Source organism: Lepidochelys kempii, chromosome 9, assembly GCF_965140285.1.
Source record: "Lepidochelys kempii isolate rLepKem1 chromosome 9, rLepKem1.hap1, whole genome shotgun sequence".
Taxonomy (NCBI): domain Eukaryota; kingdom Metazoa; phylum Chordata; order Testudines; family Cheloniidae; genus Lepidochelys; species Lepidochelys kempii.
In genome coordinates this window covers 2,947,006-2,962,033 of record NC_136388.1, presented here as the reverse complement: position 1 = coordinate 2,962,033, position 15,028 = coordinate 2,947,006, and the positions used below count along the sequence as shown (strand labels likewise).

Below are 15,028 nucleotides of genomic sequence, written 5' to 3'. Positions count from 1 at the left end.
ATCTGACTCTGTTGGAAGGCAACAGCTTTGTCTAGTTACTATGACCACCGTTTGCACCCTCTAGGTTTCAGCTTTCTGCTGGGAAACGGGTGGTGGGGGGTGTTAGCATGAGTTGATATCGCATCTTTCTGTATGTTTCCCCAGCCACTCACAGGCAGTCACCTCTCGGGTAAAACACAGCAGCTGTTTAACAGAGCACCGCTGTGCTACCCAGCCACTCAGGACAGGAAGTGGAGAAAGTGACATATCCCATGGAAACTACCGGTGGATCTCGTTTGGGTAGGCAGCAGTGTTAGAATGATCTTCCTTTTGCCCGGGCTTCCATGCTTCCAAGCACTGGGTCTTTACTGACCACAAGCGGTCGGAACTGTGACTTTAAAACTCATCTCGACCTCCACCTCACAGTGCTCTTTAGCTGTGTGGGTGGAGAGCCGATTCAGTACAGACTGAGCTCCTCTAAATCACCAGCTGCATTTCCTGCAGCACCCACATGATATTCCATCCAAGCACAAATCCTGACCCAACCCAGGAGATCTCCAGCTGCAGCAAACCCACATGGTGCAGACAAGAGATAATCAGATTCCACTCCACCCCCCGGGAGCCGGGACTAGATCCCTTGCCATTATTATTTGGCCTGTACCATCTGTGCTAAAGAGAACTCCTTTAACAGAAGTAGCAGTGTGGCTACTTAGTGCTTGTGTGGCCTTTTCACTCAAGGATCTCAAAGGTGGCTAAGAATCCACATCATAGAATCATAGGACTGGAAGGGACCTCGAGTGGCCAGCTAGTCCAGTCCCCGTTACTCATGGCAGCACTAAGTATTATCTAGACCATCCCTGACAGGTGTCTGTCTAACCTGCTCTTAAAAATCTCCAATGATGGAGATTCCACAACCTCCCTAGGCAATTTGTTCCAGTGCTTAGCCACTCTGACGAGGGGTTTCCTAATGTTCAACCTAAAACTGCCCTTGTTGCAATTTAAGCCCATTGCTCCTTGTCCAATCCTCAGAGGTTAAGAAGAATAATTTTTCTCCTTCCTCCTTCTAACAACCTTTTATGTACTTGAAAACTGTTACCATGTCCCTTCTCAGTCTTCTCTTCTCCAGACTAAACAAACCCTATTTTTTGAATCTTCCCTCATAGGTCATGCTTTCTAGACCTTTAATCATTTGTGTTGCTCTTCTCTGGACTTTCTCCAATTTGTCAACATCCTTCCTGAAATGTGGCGCCCAGAACTGGACACAATACTCCAGCTGAGGCCTAATCAGCGCGGAGTAGTGCAAAAGAATTACTTCTCATGTCTTGCTTACAACACTCCTGCTAATACATCCCAGAATGATGTTTGCATTTCTTGTAACAGTGTTACACTGTTGACTCATATTTAGCTTGTGATCCACTATGACCCCCAGATCCCTTTCCGCAGTATTCCTTCCTAGGCGGTCATTTCCCATTCTGTATGTGTGCAACTGATTGTTCCTTCCTAAATGGAGTACTTTGCATTTGTCCTTATTGAATTTCATCCTATTTACTTCAGACCATTTCTCCAGTTTGTCCAGATCATTTTGAATTTTAATCCTATCCTCCAAAGTACTTGCAACCCCTCCCAGCTTTGTATCGTCCGCAAATTTTACAAGTGTACTCTCTATGCCATTATGTAAATCACTGATGAAGATACTGTACAGAACTGGACCCAGAACTGATCCCTGCAGGACCCCACTCGTTATGCCCTTCCAGCATGATTGTGAGCCACTGATAACTACTCTCTGGAAATGGTTTTCCAACCAGTTATGCGCCCACCTTATAGTAGCTCCATCTAGGTTGGATTTCCCTAGTTTGTTTATGAGAAGGTCACGTGAGACAGTATCAGAAGTTTTATTAAAGTCAAGATCTACCACATCTACCACTTCCCCCCTATCCACGACGCTTGTTACCCTGTCAAAGAAAGCACTCAGGTTGGTTTGACATGATTTGTTCTTGACAAATCCATGACGACTGTTTCTTAACACTTTATTATCTTCTAGATATTTGCAAATTGATTGCTTAATTATTTGCACCATTATCTTTCAGATACAGAAGTTAAGCTGACTGGTCATCCATCCACCCAATTTACAGAGGGGGGAATTCAGAGCAGCAGTGACTTGACCAAAGCAGACTTAACACAGCAAGCTCATGGAAGAGGCAGGAATACCCCTCAGTCTTGGAGTCACCCATCTCCACGTCCCATTCACTGGATCATGCTGCTTCCCTAGTAAGCTCTGTATTCCCCTTGCAAACCAGCCACACTCCCTAGGGGAAACAGGGCAAGGCTGGTGCAATGTGTGTGGAATGGCAGATTCCAGAGGGCGCAGCCAGCCAGGCAGCTTTCCGAAAGAAACGTGCCAGCACATGGGGGTGGCGGGCAAGGAAAGGCAGCCCCGCAAGCCGCGGGGAGATCAGCGGCAGATTGGGAAGCAGTGACACGGAGTGGCTGCAGCCAGGAGGTGTTTCTGACAGAGCTCCATGTCCCAAGCACTGCTCTTCGGTGACACCCTGTGCACTAACCCCAGGGGGCAGAGCCCCCGGACAGATCGAGAGGCAGGTACTGCAGAGGGCGGGGTTGCAGGGCCTAGTAAGAGGAGTCAATCATTTCCTGTGGCTGCAGAGAATGACCCAAAGCACAGAAGGGGTTACTGCTCCTCCCCTTGGCTTTTTTGGGGGGTGCAGTGTTTTAAAAACATTTCTAGGTGAAGGTGGCACTGGTGAAAGGTGCACGATCGCCTGCCCTGGCGGCAGCTATTCCCGCATCCCCTTACAAAGTCCGCCAATGCACCTCCACCTCAGCGGGAGACAGCGCCGCTCAGTGCAAGAGACAGGCCAGTCTGCCGCACGCGGCCCATCCTCGCTACGCGACAGTATTTTAATGCATTTATCAAGGTATCTCAGTGCTGCAGCCTGCTAAGGGGCCACGGAGTGAGGCAGAGAGTTGTAGGCAGCGGCCTGAGAACACGGGCTCACTTTACCTAGGTCGCGCCACACCCATCAAACAGGAATGGCATTCGGTCACCATGCCCATGGGCTGGGTGTGAACTGCTGCCCGTGGTGGCGAAAGGCTCCCCAGCCACTAACGGAATTCCCTAGGCCACCCTGTGCGCTTAGCTCTGCCCCTTTAGCCTGCAGATCCCAGCTCTCAGCCACCTTTAGCCAGCACATGGGTTTGACCGACCACGGCTGCCGGTCTGACGGACTCCTTAAGCAGCAGGTCAAGTCTCATTCAGACTGTAAAGAACGCAGGGCCTGCTCTTCGCAGGAGACCAGCGCTCCGCGCTGCAGGCAGACACACAGCATGGGGGCAGGAAAAGCCCAGTCAGCCCGGACAAGAAAATGACAGCATTGGCCTGCTAAACCCAGGGTTGTGAGTTCAATCCTTGAGGGGGCCATTTAGGGATTTGTGGCATAAATTGGGGATTGGTCCTGCTTTGAGCAGGGGGTTGGACTAGATGACCTCCTGAGGTCCCTTCCAATCCTGACATTCTATGATTCTATGACTTCGGAACCCTCCTTTTAAAGCTCTCAATAGGCAGGTGGCTGCTGACTTCCAAGTCTGCAAATCTCTCACGCTACTGGGAGGCCAGTAGCCCCAGGAATCAGTAGCCCCACAGACCTGTTTGCTCTGCTCCAAAAATTAGTAGCCAGCTGGGACCAGGATCAAGCGAAAATTTTCGACTGAGATTTCAGCAGGGCCAGCTGGGGATTTTCGGAACCATACAGCCTCCCGATTTTAAACCACGTCCCACTGATGCATTGAGTGGCCTCCTGCACTCAGCACCAGCTGCATGACTTGATTTGCTTTCAGGGCCAAATCATTTCTCTCTCCCTCCTCTCTCCCCCTGCACCTTTCACAAGACTGTGGGGTTTCTCTGTGCATTTGGCAAACTGCTGAGAACACAGGCAGGAGAGGGCAGGCACCCCTCCTGCACTGGTCTTTGGGGTCAGGGATGGAGACAGAGCCACAGGACCTGTGACCAGCACCTCATCCACAACACTGCAGCCTTTGAGAGGAGAGGATTCGAGCCCCATGCAAAGTCCTTGTGCCTGGGCTTGGTGCAGGGAAAGGGGGATCTGAACTTTAAAAAGAAGAGTGAGGACTGATCTAAAGCAGAATTGAGTGAGTTCTGTTCAAAGGATCAGTCCTGCACTGGCCGGAGCAGGGACAGGGTGAGCTAAAAGGGCCTTCCATCATCCCTCCTTCCCCACAAACGTTTTCCCCCATGGCACAAATCCTCTCAGTACTGCTGCAAACCTGTGCCCATTTTTGGCTTCACAACTTCTCTCCTGCTCCCCCGACTGACGCAGGGAACAGCCGCCCACTTGGCTCCCACCAAGCATCAAATCCCTCCTGCAAACCCATTGCTTCCAGGAAGCCTTTCTACCTAGTTTTCCTCCTCTTCCAACACATTCATTGGGGATCCCACCCCACGGCTTCTAAACTGCCATAAATCAGTGGGGCTATATACATTCTTAGTAATTACTCTAGGTTCTAATATATCACCCAAGTATTTAAGAACAAAAACAACAATAACTCTCTCTCTCTCATTTTCCAGCCAGTAGGAGAAAAGACACAGGATTAATTTTCAAAAGTGCAGCAAAGCAGCCCACCTCCCAAGCACCCCTTCATAGCCAGGGGTGGCTCTGCAGCACCCTGCCTCAGTTTCCCTTCCTCCTGGGCTTCTCAATAAACTTCACACATAGGCTACTCTCTGTGCAAAGACCCCCTCCCTTAGGTACTGGGTTTATTAATATCACAGTTGCAAACAGAACTCAAAACTCCCAAGATAAAGTCTACTCAAGTCCCTGCTTTTAGCAGGCCACTCCCAGCCCTATGGCTGGCTGAAGTCTTGTTCCTCTAATGTCTCAAACTCTTGAAAGGAGCCTCTGACAGCTCCCTCCTGCCACAACTTCCTCTTTGGCTCCTTACAGACACCAGCTGCCCTCTGTCCGGCGAAAGGCTGCTAATGCAGCACAGGTGCTCTGGTCGGTTGTTCCCTCTGAAAGGGCCCAGTCCGCTTTGTGACATGGGGATTCTCTGGGGGAGTGGGAAGGGGAAGGCAAGTCCAAGAACTGGGGGTTGTGTTTGGTGCTGAACGCGGTGAGTTCCAGGATCACGCCTGCCTCTCACAGCAGTGAGGCTCTCACGGTCCAGACCCCACTCCGGTGACTGCTCTGTCTGCCGCTACACTTCCCTGTGAACACAGCTGCTCTGGGAAGTCACGGGGGAAGAAGACATCTCTCTGGCCGCGAGAGCCAATCCCATGGACAGCTTTAGGTATCAACGGGATTCTCGCAGGAGCTGGGGCAGTGGACAGCTGGGGTGATGTGTTCACAGTAAGCTGCATTGGCTGCTGGAGTTGTTTCGGGGTCTGCGTGCTGACAGAAGGAGAAACCATAACCAAGTCTGCCAGTCACACATGTGGATCCCCAAGGCCTGGTCTGTCTGGTAAGATGGGACTCAAGCCTCTGGCCAACTGGCACAGATGGGAACAGGCACTTCCCCCCCAGCGTGGCTATCTGGGCTTCCACTGCACACACAGTTCCAAAGAATGCCAAGGCTACGGGCTGACTCACCCACCTGAAGGCAGATGCCCTCAGCAGTGGGGGAGATCAGTCTCTCCAAGCTCTGCCCTCTTCTTACCAGCATCGCTTCTGTCCCACCCAGGCTCAGGTTTAATCAGTTGCTCTTCACGTGGGGGCTGATCTCAGCTGTGCAGTGAGAGCGCCGGGAGGCGGCGCGATGTGTGCGTGGTGTGAAGGGGACACCGAGTCCGGTGCTATCTGCCCGGCCAGCACTGCAGCCCAGGTCGTCTCACCGGCTCCCCCAACAGCTTCAGATTGTGAATAATATGGAGAAGAGGCGGGATCTGGGAGGAAGGGGGTTGGTCTGAGTGAAAGGACCTGAGCATTTTAAGGCACTTCCACTCACCCCGACAGCTTCTCAGCAGCAGGACAAGGGTGGTTGATGATGGATGGTGTCCAATACTGCAGCGAGGCCAGGCAGGATGAGCATGGAGGGATTTCCCTTGGCTGCATGCAAACACGTATATGGGAAGTGTGCAGTATTCTACCCTTATACACCCAGACAACACAGCCATCACCTACATCCTCTGGCGACTGGGGCTCTATGAATTCTATAGGGTAGAGAGATAATTATAGATACTCCTAGCGCTCCATCACTTTTCTTCCCTATAAAAATTGACAGAAAGTAGAACACATGTCACTAAACCGCCCGTAAAATTGCTGGGAGAGCTAATGACAGTGTTTTAAAGAAAGCAGAAATCTTTTAAGAGGCTGAATTGTGTCGCACTAAGAATGATTTTCCAAATTGTCTATGAACTGAAAGAAAAGGAGAAGGGATTTTGTATGGATCTGCTATGCCCATGGGACTACCATGATATATTTTGTTTTGATTTATAGGATGCACTAAGTACTGTGGTTCCAAATCCTGAAGTTCTTCCGCAATTTTTGTCCAGGGAAAAGTTCCATTGGCTTCAATGAGCATTTCCTCCCAATGAGAAATCAAGGTCTTCAGGATTTGGGCACATGGTCTGCAACAGCTTCTGTATAAAATAAAAACTTCAGCTGCTTCAAGAAAATCTGTGGCTGAGCTAATCCCTTCTGCGCTGATATTTTTGCTTGTATAGGTGTATAGATGTACATACACATGAATCTTATAAATCCCAGAGCCCTTTTCTTAATTCAAAACAAACACTTTAAAGGGAATTTTAAATTCCCTCTGAAGCAGCTGGCACTGGCCACTGTCAGCAGACAGGACACTGGGCTAGATGGACCTTTGGTCTGATCCAGTCTGGCCATTCTGATGTTCTGTTTTTAAGGCTATGTATTTTCCTTTCTAGCACTGCAGTTTGTTCCTACAAATGAACCGTTTCCTTCACGTTACAAAAAACCTTGAGAGCTTCAACGGCCAAATGTTCCCTGCCTGAATGACAACAAGGCGCACGTTACGAAGCAAAAGCAGCATTTGTTTTGTCTTTGCAAGGCGAAGGGGACTGGCAAGAGCACCGTGAGCTAAGCCTTTGGAGCTGGAAGCTCATGAACGGTGAGGCCGAAGAGAGTAGGGAGGATGCTGAAAATAGTCTGATATGGCCATGAAGTCAATGGCAGTTTCAGGGTATAGTGGGTGCCCTGGGTAACATTCCCATTGACTTCCAATGATGTGCTGCCTGACACCTCTTCCTCTTCCTCTTCCCACCAGTATGCAAGGCCCCACAAACACCCGATACAGCTCATTTGTTCTGCTACACTAGACAGCCCGCAGGAGGAGACGTGACAAATGCTTATATACTGCAGAGCCCAGTGCCATCGCAGTTCCCTATGAAGGCCCCTGGGTGAGGTCATGGCCACTGGGCTGCATGTGCCCTCTGGCCCGGGACTCTCTCTCAGGGTAGGACTTGAAGTAGAAAAAAGATAAGGAGGGGGAGTGGGTAACTGGGTGCCCTACGTCGCATGTGAAGGGGATGCTGATTGATGCAACTGCTTGTCAAGGTCGTAGAGATCTCGGAAAAGCTGCTCTACAGTCATTTCCCCTAAATAAACTTTCCATCTTAGTGTCCCACCCCAGGAATAAAATCAGATGGTTTAAGCTTTCCTAGCTGCACCTTGCATTGTTTTAGATTATACCTTTGCTCTCTTTTTGCAGGTGTCCAAACACAGAGAAGGGGCTTTGCATGCTGGGAGAAACTGCAAGAGGATGGGATGGGTAGGACCCCTTAGGGAAACATTGTAGGACATCTGTACAATTGCTGTTGATGGGCTGTATTAACTCCAGACACCAGGAATAAGCTTGCGTCTCCACATTTGCAGCTCAGAGTGGAATATATAGCAGAGCCCTCTCTGTTCTCAGACCACATTAGGCCTATGTGTGCGCACACACAAGAGAGATCACAAAAGCATAAAGGCTGCACAGAGAGTTGTCATTGCCCACTGAAAAGCCAGATGAAACAAGTGTTGGTTTTACAAATTAAGCCCTATTTTCCTATGGTCAACAGAGTGGAATTTTTTCTGCACTCCCTCTTTATTCCTCTTGTTACCCTCTGGTATCTTTGACGACAGACAGCCACTGTATGGGCCCGATTCTCCACTGCTTGGTCCCTTGGGTTGCCGTTTACACCTGGTGCGAAGTGAGTGAATTCTGACTGGAATTCTCCCCTCACCCAAGTGCTAGCATGTCAAGCCTGCTTGGCCCAGGGTGCAGATCATGGCACAAAGTGCACAGCACTGCAGACTTGTGTTTACACGCACATAGCTTTACTACCTCGTCTATTTATAGCGACTGCTTGTGCTAGCTGTTACACACGTTCATGTCTCTGAGGCTAAAGATGCACAAATTCTTTGAAAATATTGTTCAAAACAAAAACAAAACAAAAGGAATACAGTTGCCATTGGGGTTACTTTTTCTGTTCGAGCATCCTGTGAACGTGACCCATTCCAAGCCCCTCTTGATTTCAGTGTCACAGCACACAGATAGCTGCGTGGCCCAGAGAAGAGAGCACTGGAATGAGATTCACAGAATTAGGACGCTCTTTGCTCTTGGACAAGTCATCCAACAGCTCTGTGTCTCAGTTTCCCCATCTACAAAATGGGGAGAATCACCTCCACCTTGTAAAGTATATTGAGCACTATAGTTGAAAAACACAGTGTAAATGCTATGCATTTGGCCCTTATTCAGTACAGCCATAAAACAAAGGCCTGGCTAAGAAAGTAGCTGTAATTTCTTTGGCAACGTACTATTTCCACAAAGGATTTTTAACCCCATGTCTCCTGACACTGATTTCAGTAACTTATACGCTGCTGAGCCAGCAAATCAACAAGAAAATGTAATCACGGGGGCTCAGAGGTCACCACACAATTTATGCACTTTCCTTTTAAACCAGTTTTCTTTTTTTTTTTGCATATCTTCGTCCGTGCACAAAAGAAACTCTGCAATGTATAACTCCTTCCAGCATTAATAAACTGCTAAACGAAGCGCTCTCATTAGCAGCGAACTCAGTGGACACTGCCTTCTAAACAGCTCTGGTACATAGACCCAGGAAAATGACGTGCAATATGAAGAACCATCTATTTACAAAATCTGGAATAGTGTGAATGAAAATAGACTGTGAAAGGGTGTTTAAAATCTGCATACCGCCTGCAGTGCCCGCGAAAGGCGAATGATTGACAGCCTTCTACACCGTATTGCTCCATTTTTATACAGGCTCCCTTCCTTTCCCCACTTAAATCAAAGATAAAAGCTTCCCTTGTCTTCAGTGGGACTGGTCCGGCAAGCTACTTAGTACCTTCAGCCAGCATTGAAGTCAATGGAATTTGGGGGCACTCAGCCCTCTAAGGAGCTGTTTGGAACCCTGCAGGATCAAGCCCCATGGATGCAGGATTAGGAGCAGAGCAGGGCTGCCTGAGTCTGCTGACCTGACCCTGTAAACTTGGCGACACTGTATGAGAACGTGCCTTCACCTTAATCAGAAGGGGCTGTCTCTAGAGGCCACACAACCGTTCAGTTGCCATGCAATTCAGTCCCTGGCCTCTCTGATGAAGGCTGACTCAATTGTGGGGGAGGGGGAGTTGGGTTGTGGCTGCAGGAGCTGCTGCGAACAGATTCCCGATTTATATTCCACACCTACCAAGAATAATTCCCTAAGGGAAAAGTCTGAGCTTTTGGGGACTATCTTGGTGCTGTGACCTAGCACCCTGGGGCCATGGCTCGCACTCCTACAACTAATGAATGAGAATAAGAACAAGTTGGGCCCGTGTCACCAGTGACGAGGTGATGCACGAGACCATTGCTAGTCTGCTCCTTGTATCACTATTTTATGCCACCTTAGAGACTAACCAATTTATTTGAGCAAACATTTATTTATATATTTTGCGAATACAGACTAACACGGCTGCTACTCTGAAACCTACTTTATGCTAGCAAACCTTGGGGCCGTGCTCTGTTTCAGCTCTTTTCCCTCCTTAAGCAACTTTTTCCAAAGGCAGTGACAGAACCCAGGTTCCCTCTGGGTGTTGCAAGTGCAGAACCAGTCCACCAGCTAAACATCGTCTCAGCCCCATGGCACGTGAGTTGCTGTCATCATGATTCAACGGATGCATTTTTTTTCTTTGTGGACAATCCGAATGCCTGGCCTTCCTCCTTGGGAGGCTTTCCCCTCATTCCTTTCCAGTCCTGACTAGAGTATGGGCAGAATTCCTCAATGCACAGCTCATGCAGGTGACCGCTACACTCAAGGTCTTAGCTAGTTCTGATATTTTACTCTAGAGTTCTGTCTGGCTGACTTCAGTTGGGCAAAAACCTAACAAGGACTCTCTCGGTGACCAACGAATCCGTGAGGATTAAATAGATCAGCAGAAGGTTACTGATGTCCCCAAGAGCTATGTTAACCAGGACTCAGTGTTTTCTAACCTGTGGCTGATGGGTGTGTGGGCGGGCTGAGGAAAGCACCCGACTATTCTTTACTGCCCTTGACAACTTCTTAAGCCAAGCCGTGGTCTGTACCTTAGCAAGGGAGCACGGTGGATTGTAACAATCTACGTACTGTACATGGGAAAAGGAAAGAGACAATAACTGTTTTCTACAGATAAACCCGTTAGGGTCCAATCCTGCAAGGTACAGAGTTCCCACAACTATCAATGGGGGCTGAGGGCCCTGTAGGAACTGAACTGCACTTGTGGGTCTTCACTTTGGAAATGCAGCAACTTGTACTGAAAACTCAGAGGTTTTCAAGAGGATTGCACCTGTTTCCAGTCCACATGGCACAGACACTGGGCACAAGGAAACTGCAGGCCCACAGGAGAGACCCTCTCTAACCCATTGTGATCTGAATATTATGCATTTGTTAGTGCAGCTGCCGTCTGGAAGGTCTCTAAACCAACGTTCCCTCTAATTTTTGACAGGCCGTGTGTGCAAAAAATTTATTCTGTGCAAATTGTTGTGCTTCTGTGCAAATATTTGTGCGTGCGGGGTTTCGCCATGTGCGCGGGGTTTAGGATCCGTGTGTGCGCACGGCTTAGAGGGAACAGTGCTCTAAACTAATCACGTGCTGGTGAGATTCACAAAGCAGCTAGCTCCACTTGAGAAGTAGCATTTCCTGCATCTGCTTATCAAATGGCCACAATTTTAACTGCCCTGGATTTACAGACTTCCTTGTCACCAGGGAGGACACAGGAACACACTGTTAAAAAGCCAGTAGGTATCTACGGTCAAGGGGGAAACATAACACTAGGTTAAGCTACAAAAGACTGAATTGCTGGGTATCGCTAAAGGGCTCGATTTCACCACCTTTTCCAGACAGATACATAGTGGTTATTGACCCCAGGCCAATGCAGATCTGTGATACAAGCCCCTGCAAGGACCCCGGGAATAGTTAAGTGCTAACCAACAGCTGAACCAGAGTCAGAGGGAAGAAATCAGAACTGTGGGTCTGGAGTACAAGTGTCTCTCCTTTCAATCTGGCTGCTCCAGGGCATGAATTTCCCCAGCACACAGGACATGGATGGGGAGGTTCATTTTTAATGCTAAAGCCTTTCCCTAACTAGGGCACTGGCTTGGAGGAAGAAGTGGTCTCCTGGCAGCTGCTGCTGCTGGCAATTAACCAATCCCAACTCTGGACCAGGCAGGGTCTGAAATGTGGGACGTTGGCCTTTAACACCTGGTGGGGGAGGATCCAGAACCACCTAGGGTGGCCCAGCCCGGGGAGCAGGTGCTGCTCCCAGAGGCCCAACTCACCCCCAGGGAAAGGGACCAGGCGGGATTTGGCCCAGGGTCTGAAGCTCGCTACAAAGCCAGGCCGGGGTTCCCTGGGGCCGAGGGAGATGGGCAGGGCTGGGGGCTGGGGCAGAGGAAGAGAGGCTGCCCGGGAGGAGCTGAAAGCGCTGCCCGGGCCAGCCCCCGCCGCTGGACCGGGCTCACTGACCTGGTCTCCGGCGAACGGGCCGTTTCCTGCCGCTGCAGAAGCGCACTTTGCTGAAGACGCCCAGCACGTGTCTCTCGCACAGGGAGCGCCCGTCCTTGCTGGGGCTGGAGCGGCGCTTGGACGTGGTCACCCGCTCGCTGTTGGACTCCCGGGCCTGCCGCTTCTGCCGGATCAGCGAGCTGGCGATAGCCGCGGCCATGGCCTCTCATCGGCCCGGCCAGCGCTGGGGCGTCCAGGGGGGGCTGGAGGCCGGGGTGAGGGGCCCCGGGGGGGGGCAGAATCCAGGGGCGGGGCTGGGGGGGGGCTTCTCCGCGCTGCACCCCAGAACGCCTCAGCCGGTCAGGGGCAGGAGGCCTGGGCTAGCCCGCGCCCACCCCTGCGCCCCCCTTGGCCGGCGCAGCCGCCCCCCATCCGTCTGCCTGCCGGGGAGCCCCGCGGGGGGCTGGGCAGCGAGCCCCCGGACGGCGAGTTCCGCGGGGCCGGGACAGCCGAGCCGGGGCGGAGGTGGGGGCCCAGCAGCAGCCCCGGTCGCAGGCAGGTCTCTGGAAGGGCAAGTCCCGCGGGCTGAGCCAGGCTGGGGCAGCGGGTCCCTCGGGAGCCCCCCCGCTGCCTGGGAAGCCGGAGCGTGGCAGGGTGGGGATCCCTCCCGTGCACCTCGCCGGGCTGCAGCTCCTGGGGGGCCGGCCGGGCGCGTCAGTCCATCCCCGGCGAGCTTTGCACAACGGGACGGGCAGCGGGGGCGGGTTTCTCCCGTGGGGAAGCGGCCCGAGCTGGCCTGGCTCCGCGGCCAGCACAAATCCCCGCTGCAGGCTCCTCTCAGGGCAGGGCAGGGAGCCCCACACACCGTCCCGGTGCCGGCGGCTGTGCGCTCCGCTCCCCCGGCCCGCGGGGACCCGCCTGGGGCCCCTGTCACGGGCAGAGCTCGGGCATGCCTCGGAGGGTCCTGCCCCGCGCCGCTCGGGGCAATGCACGGAGGGAAGGGGGAGAAAACCCCCTTCTGCCGCTGCGCTCCGGGCTCCTCTGCTCCGGCGGCGGGTCCCGGGCCAGGCGAGCCACGTTGCCCAGCCCGCCGGGGCGCTGTCTGCTCACTTTGCCGCTCTAAGGATCCGCGGGGCGAAGGGGCTGCAGCGGGCTCCGACCGCAGCCGGCCCCGGGGCTTCTCCTCCCCCTGCTCCGCCTCACGGCCGGCCAGTGCCCGTCCCCTGCCGCCGCTAACTCCCCCAGACTCGGCGTGTGGCTGCCGGGCTCGGGGCGCTCCGCATGCCCGTCCTAGGCGCCGGTGGCCAGGGCTTCCCCGCCGCCCGCCGGCATCCTCCTGCCATGCATGAGCTGAGTTGCCCGTGCTCAGACAGCGGCGGCTGGGGCTGGCGGCGCTGCCCGCTCCGGGAGGATTCAGGGGCGAGCCCGCCCCGCCCCGCGGCGAGCCCCCGTCCGGCTGGGGGGTTTGCAGCCCGGGGGCCGGGCGCTGCCTTTGCTGAAGCGCCGGGAGAATCGCAGCCTCCTTCCTCGCCTCTCCGGCTCTACGCAATCCTACGTGATCGAGGTTTGGATGAGAAAAGCGCCGGGCAGAGCCAGGGAACGGCAGCTCCGGCCCCCCGGGCGGACGGGGGCTGGACAGAGCCCAGGGGGCGAGGGGCGGTGGGGGTGGGGAGGGGGTTACTCTGCTTCTCCCCGGGGCCGGGGAAGCGGCTAGACTCGTCCCCCGCCCCCAGCTGTTTTCTCCAGAGCCCTGCGGGGGGAGAGGATTCGGGCGCAGACTAACACCAGTGCCCCGGGCGCTCCTGTCCTTTGACGTTGCTCGAGCGCCGTGTGCCTCGGCCTGGGGGGCGCTGAGGCCCGGAGCCGCTGCCCCAAGGGGCTGGAGCCAGTGTTTAATCTGTGCCACGCCTGGGCCCTGGCAGCTCAGAGCCCGGGCACCTCTTCTGGGTGATTTCACGTGACATCACACAATGTTGCAGCACACAACACAGACCCAGCGTCAGAAAAGCTCTTTGCGAGCAGGTACCTATTGGCTGAACTGCCCACCACTATCCAGCTGCATCTTCAGGGAGACCAATCTGATACCTTCCCAAGACAGATTTCCTCTGCCCGCCCACAGAGCCCAGCCTAGAGCTTGCAAACCTCTGGGAAGGGAATGCAGTGTGGTTTAATCCCTGACTTTTGAAATGACAGAATTACTTGGCCTGCTTTGACATCCAGTTTGTGCATGTGTAGTTAACTGCCTGCCTGGAGCAGCTCTGTGCCGAGAACGATCCTCATCAGAGACAATCCTACAGCTAACACTTTGCAGTGCTTCTAGAAAGAAAGGCACCCCAAACCAGAAGCATTTCTCCAAGCTCTAATTGCCTATGCAGTCTGTTAAATAAAAAGAGAACTTGTAAAACTCTGTGTCATATCTGCTGCCTTCCACCTTGGAGCTCTTAGAGCCTGTGCCTGGAAAAGTGCACAGCACCATCGACTCCCGGGGCAGGCAGTGGAAACTGTGGATACTCTCCGCCTCTCAGGTCACACCCCAAGGCTGCAAGGTCCTGGGAGCAAGGACTGCCCCCTTACATATCTGCAAAGCACCATGCAGCTCTATAGATAATAATAATGACTTGCACATATTGGGGAAAGTAGCCAGAAGCCACTCCAATACTGCTGTGCCATTCTGGTTAACAAGAGGGGTAGGATGGGGCAGCTACCCAGACTCTGTGGGAAATTATTGGGGCCAACCCCCCTATGGGGGGAGAACTCTCATCTCAGCCTCAAACTGGGCAAAGACCTGTGGCTGGCTGAAAACACCTTCCTCTGGAGTACGAGCTTCTCCTTTCTGAGGGGAGTGTGGCATGACTTTGTCCACCCCATCCTGCTCCAGATTATGTCAGTGGAAGTCTTCCCATTGTCTTCAATGAGAAGCAAACCTGGTTCAGTTTGAGCAGAATAACTGGTCGCCTGGCCCAATCAGATCACTTTCCCTTAAACACACACACTTATTTTTCCCCAGTCTGGAAGGCTTCCCATGTACATGTGATAAGCGCTTTAAACAATTAGACAGAGAAGCACACTGATTCAAACTGAGGCAGACAA

General features: G+C 52.7%; 1 protein-coding gene across 3 annotated transcripts in view; it reads right to left on the bottom strand.

Moving 5' to 3' along the window:
- Nucleotides 1-15,028, bottom strand: part of FGF12 (fibroblast growth factor 12) — a 281,693-nt gene that overhangs the window by 109,004 nt on the left and 157,661 nt on the right. The window contains exon 1 of one of the 3 annotated variants that reach the window (XM_073359016.2): nt 11,960-12,245. The exons of the other annotated variants lie outside the window; for them this stretch is intronic. Coding sequence (XP_073215117.1) covers nt 11,960-12,158 — 199 coding nt within the window. The 5' untranslated portion in view covers nt 12,159-12,245. Of the gene's footprint in view, nt 1-11,959; nt 12,246-15,028 lie in introns of those variants that run through there. 3 annotated transcript variants of the gene reach the window in all.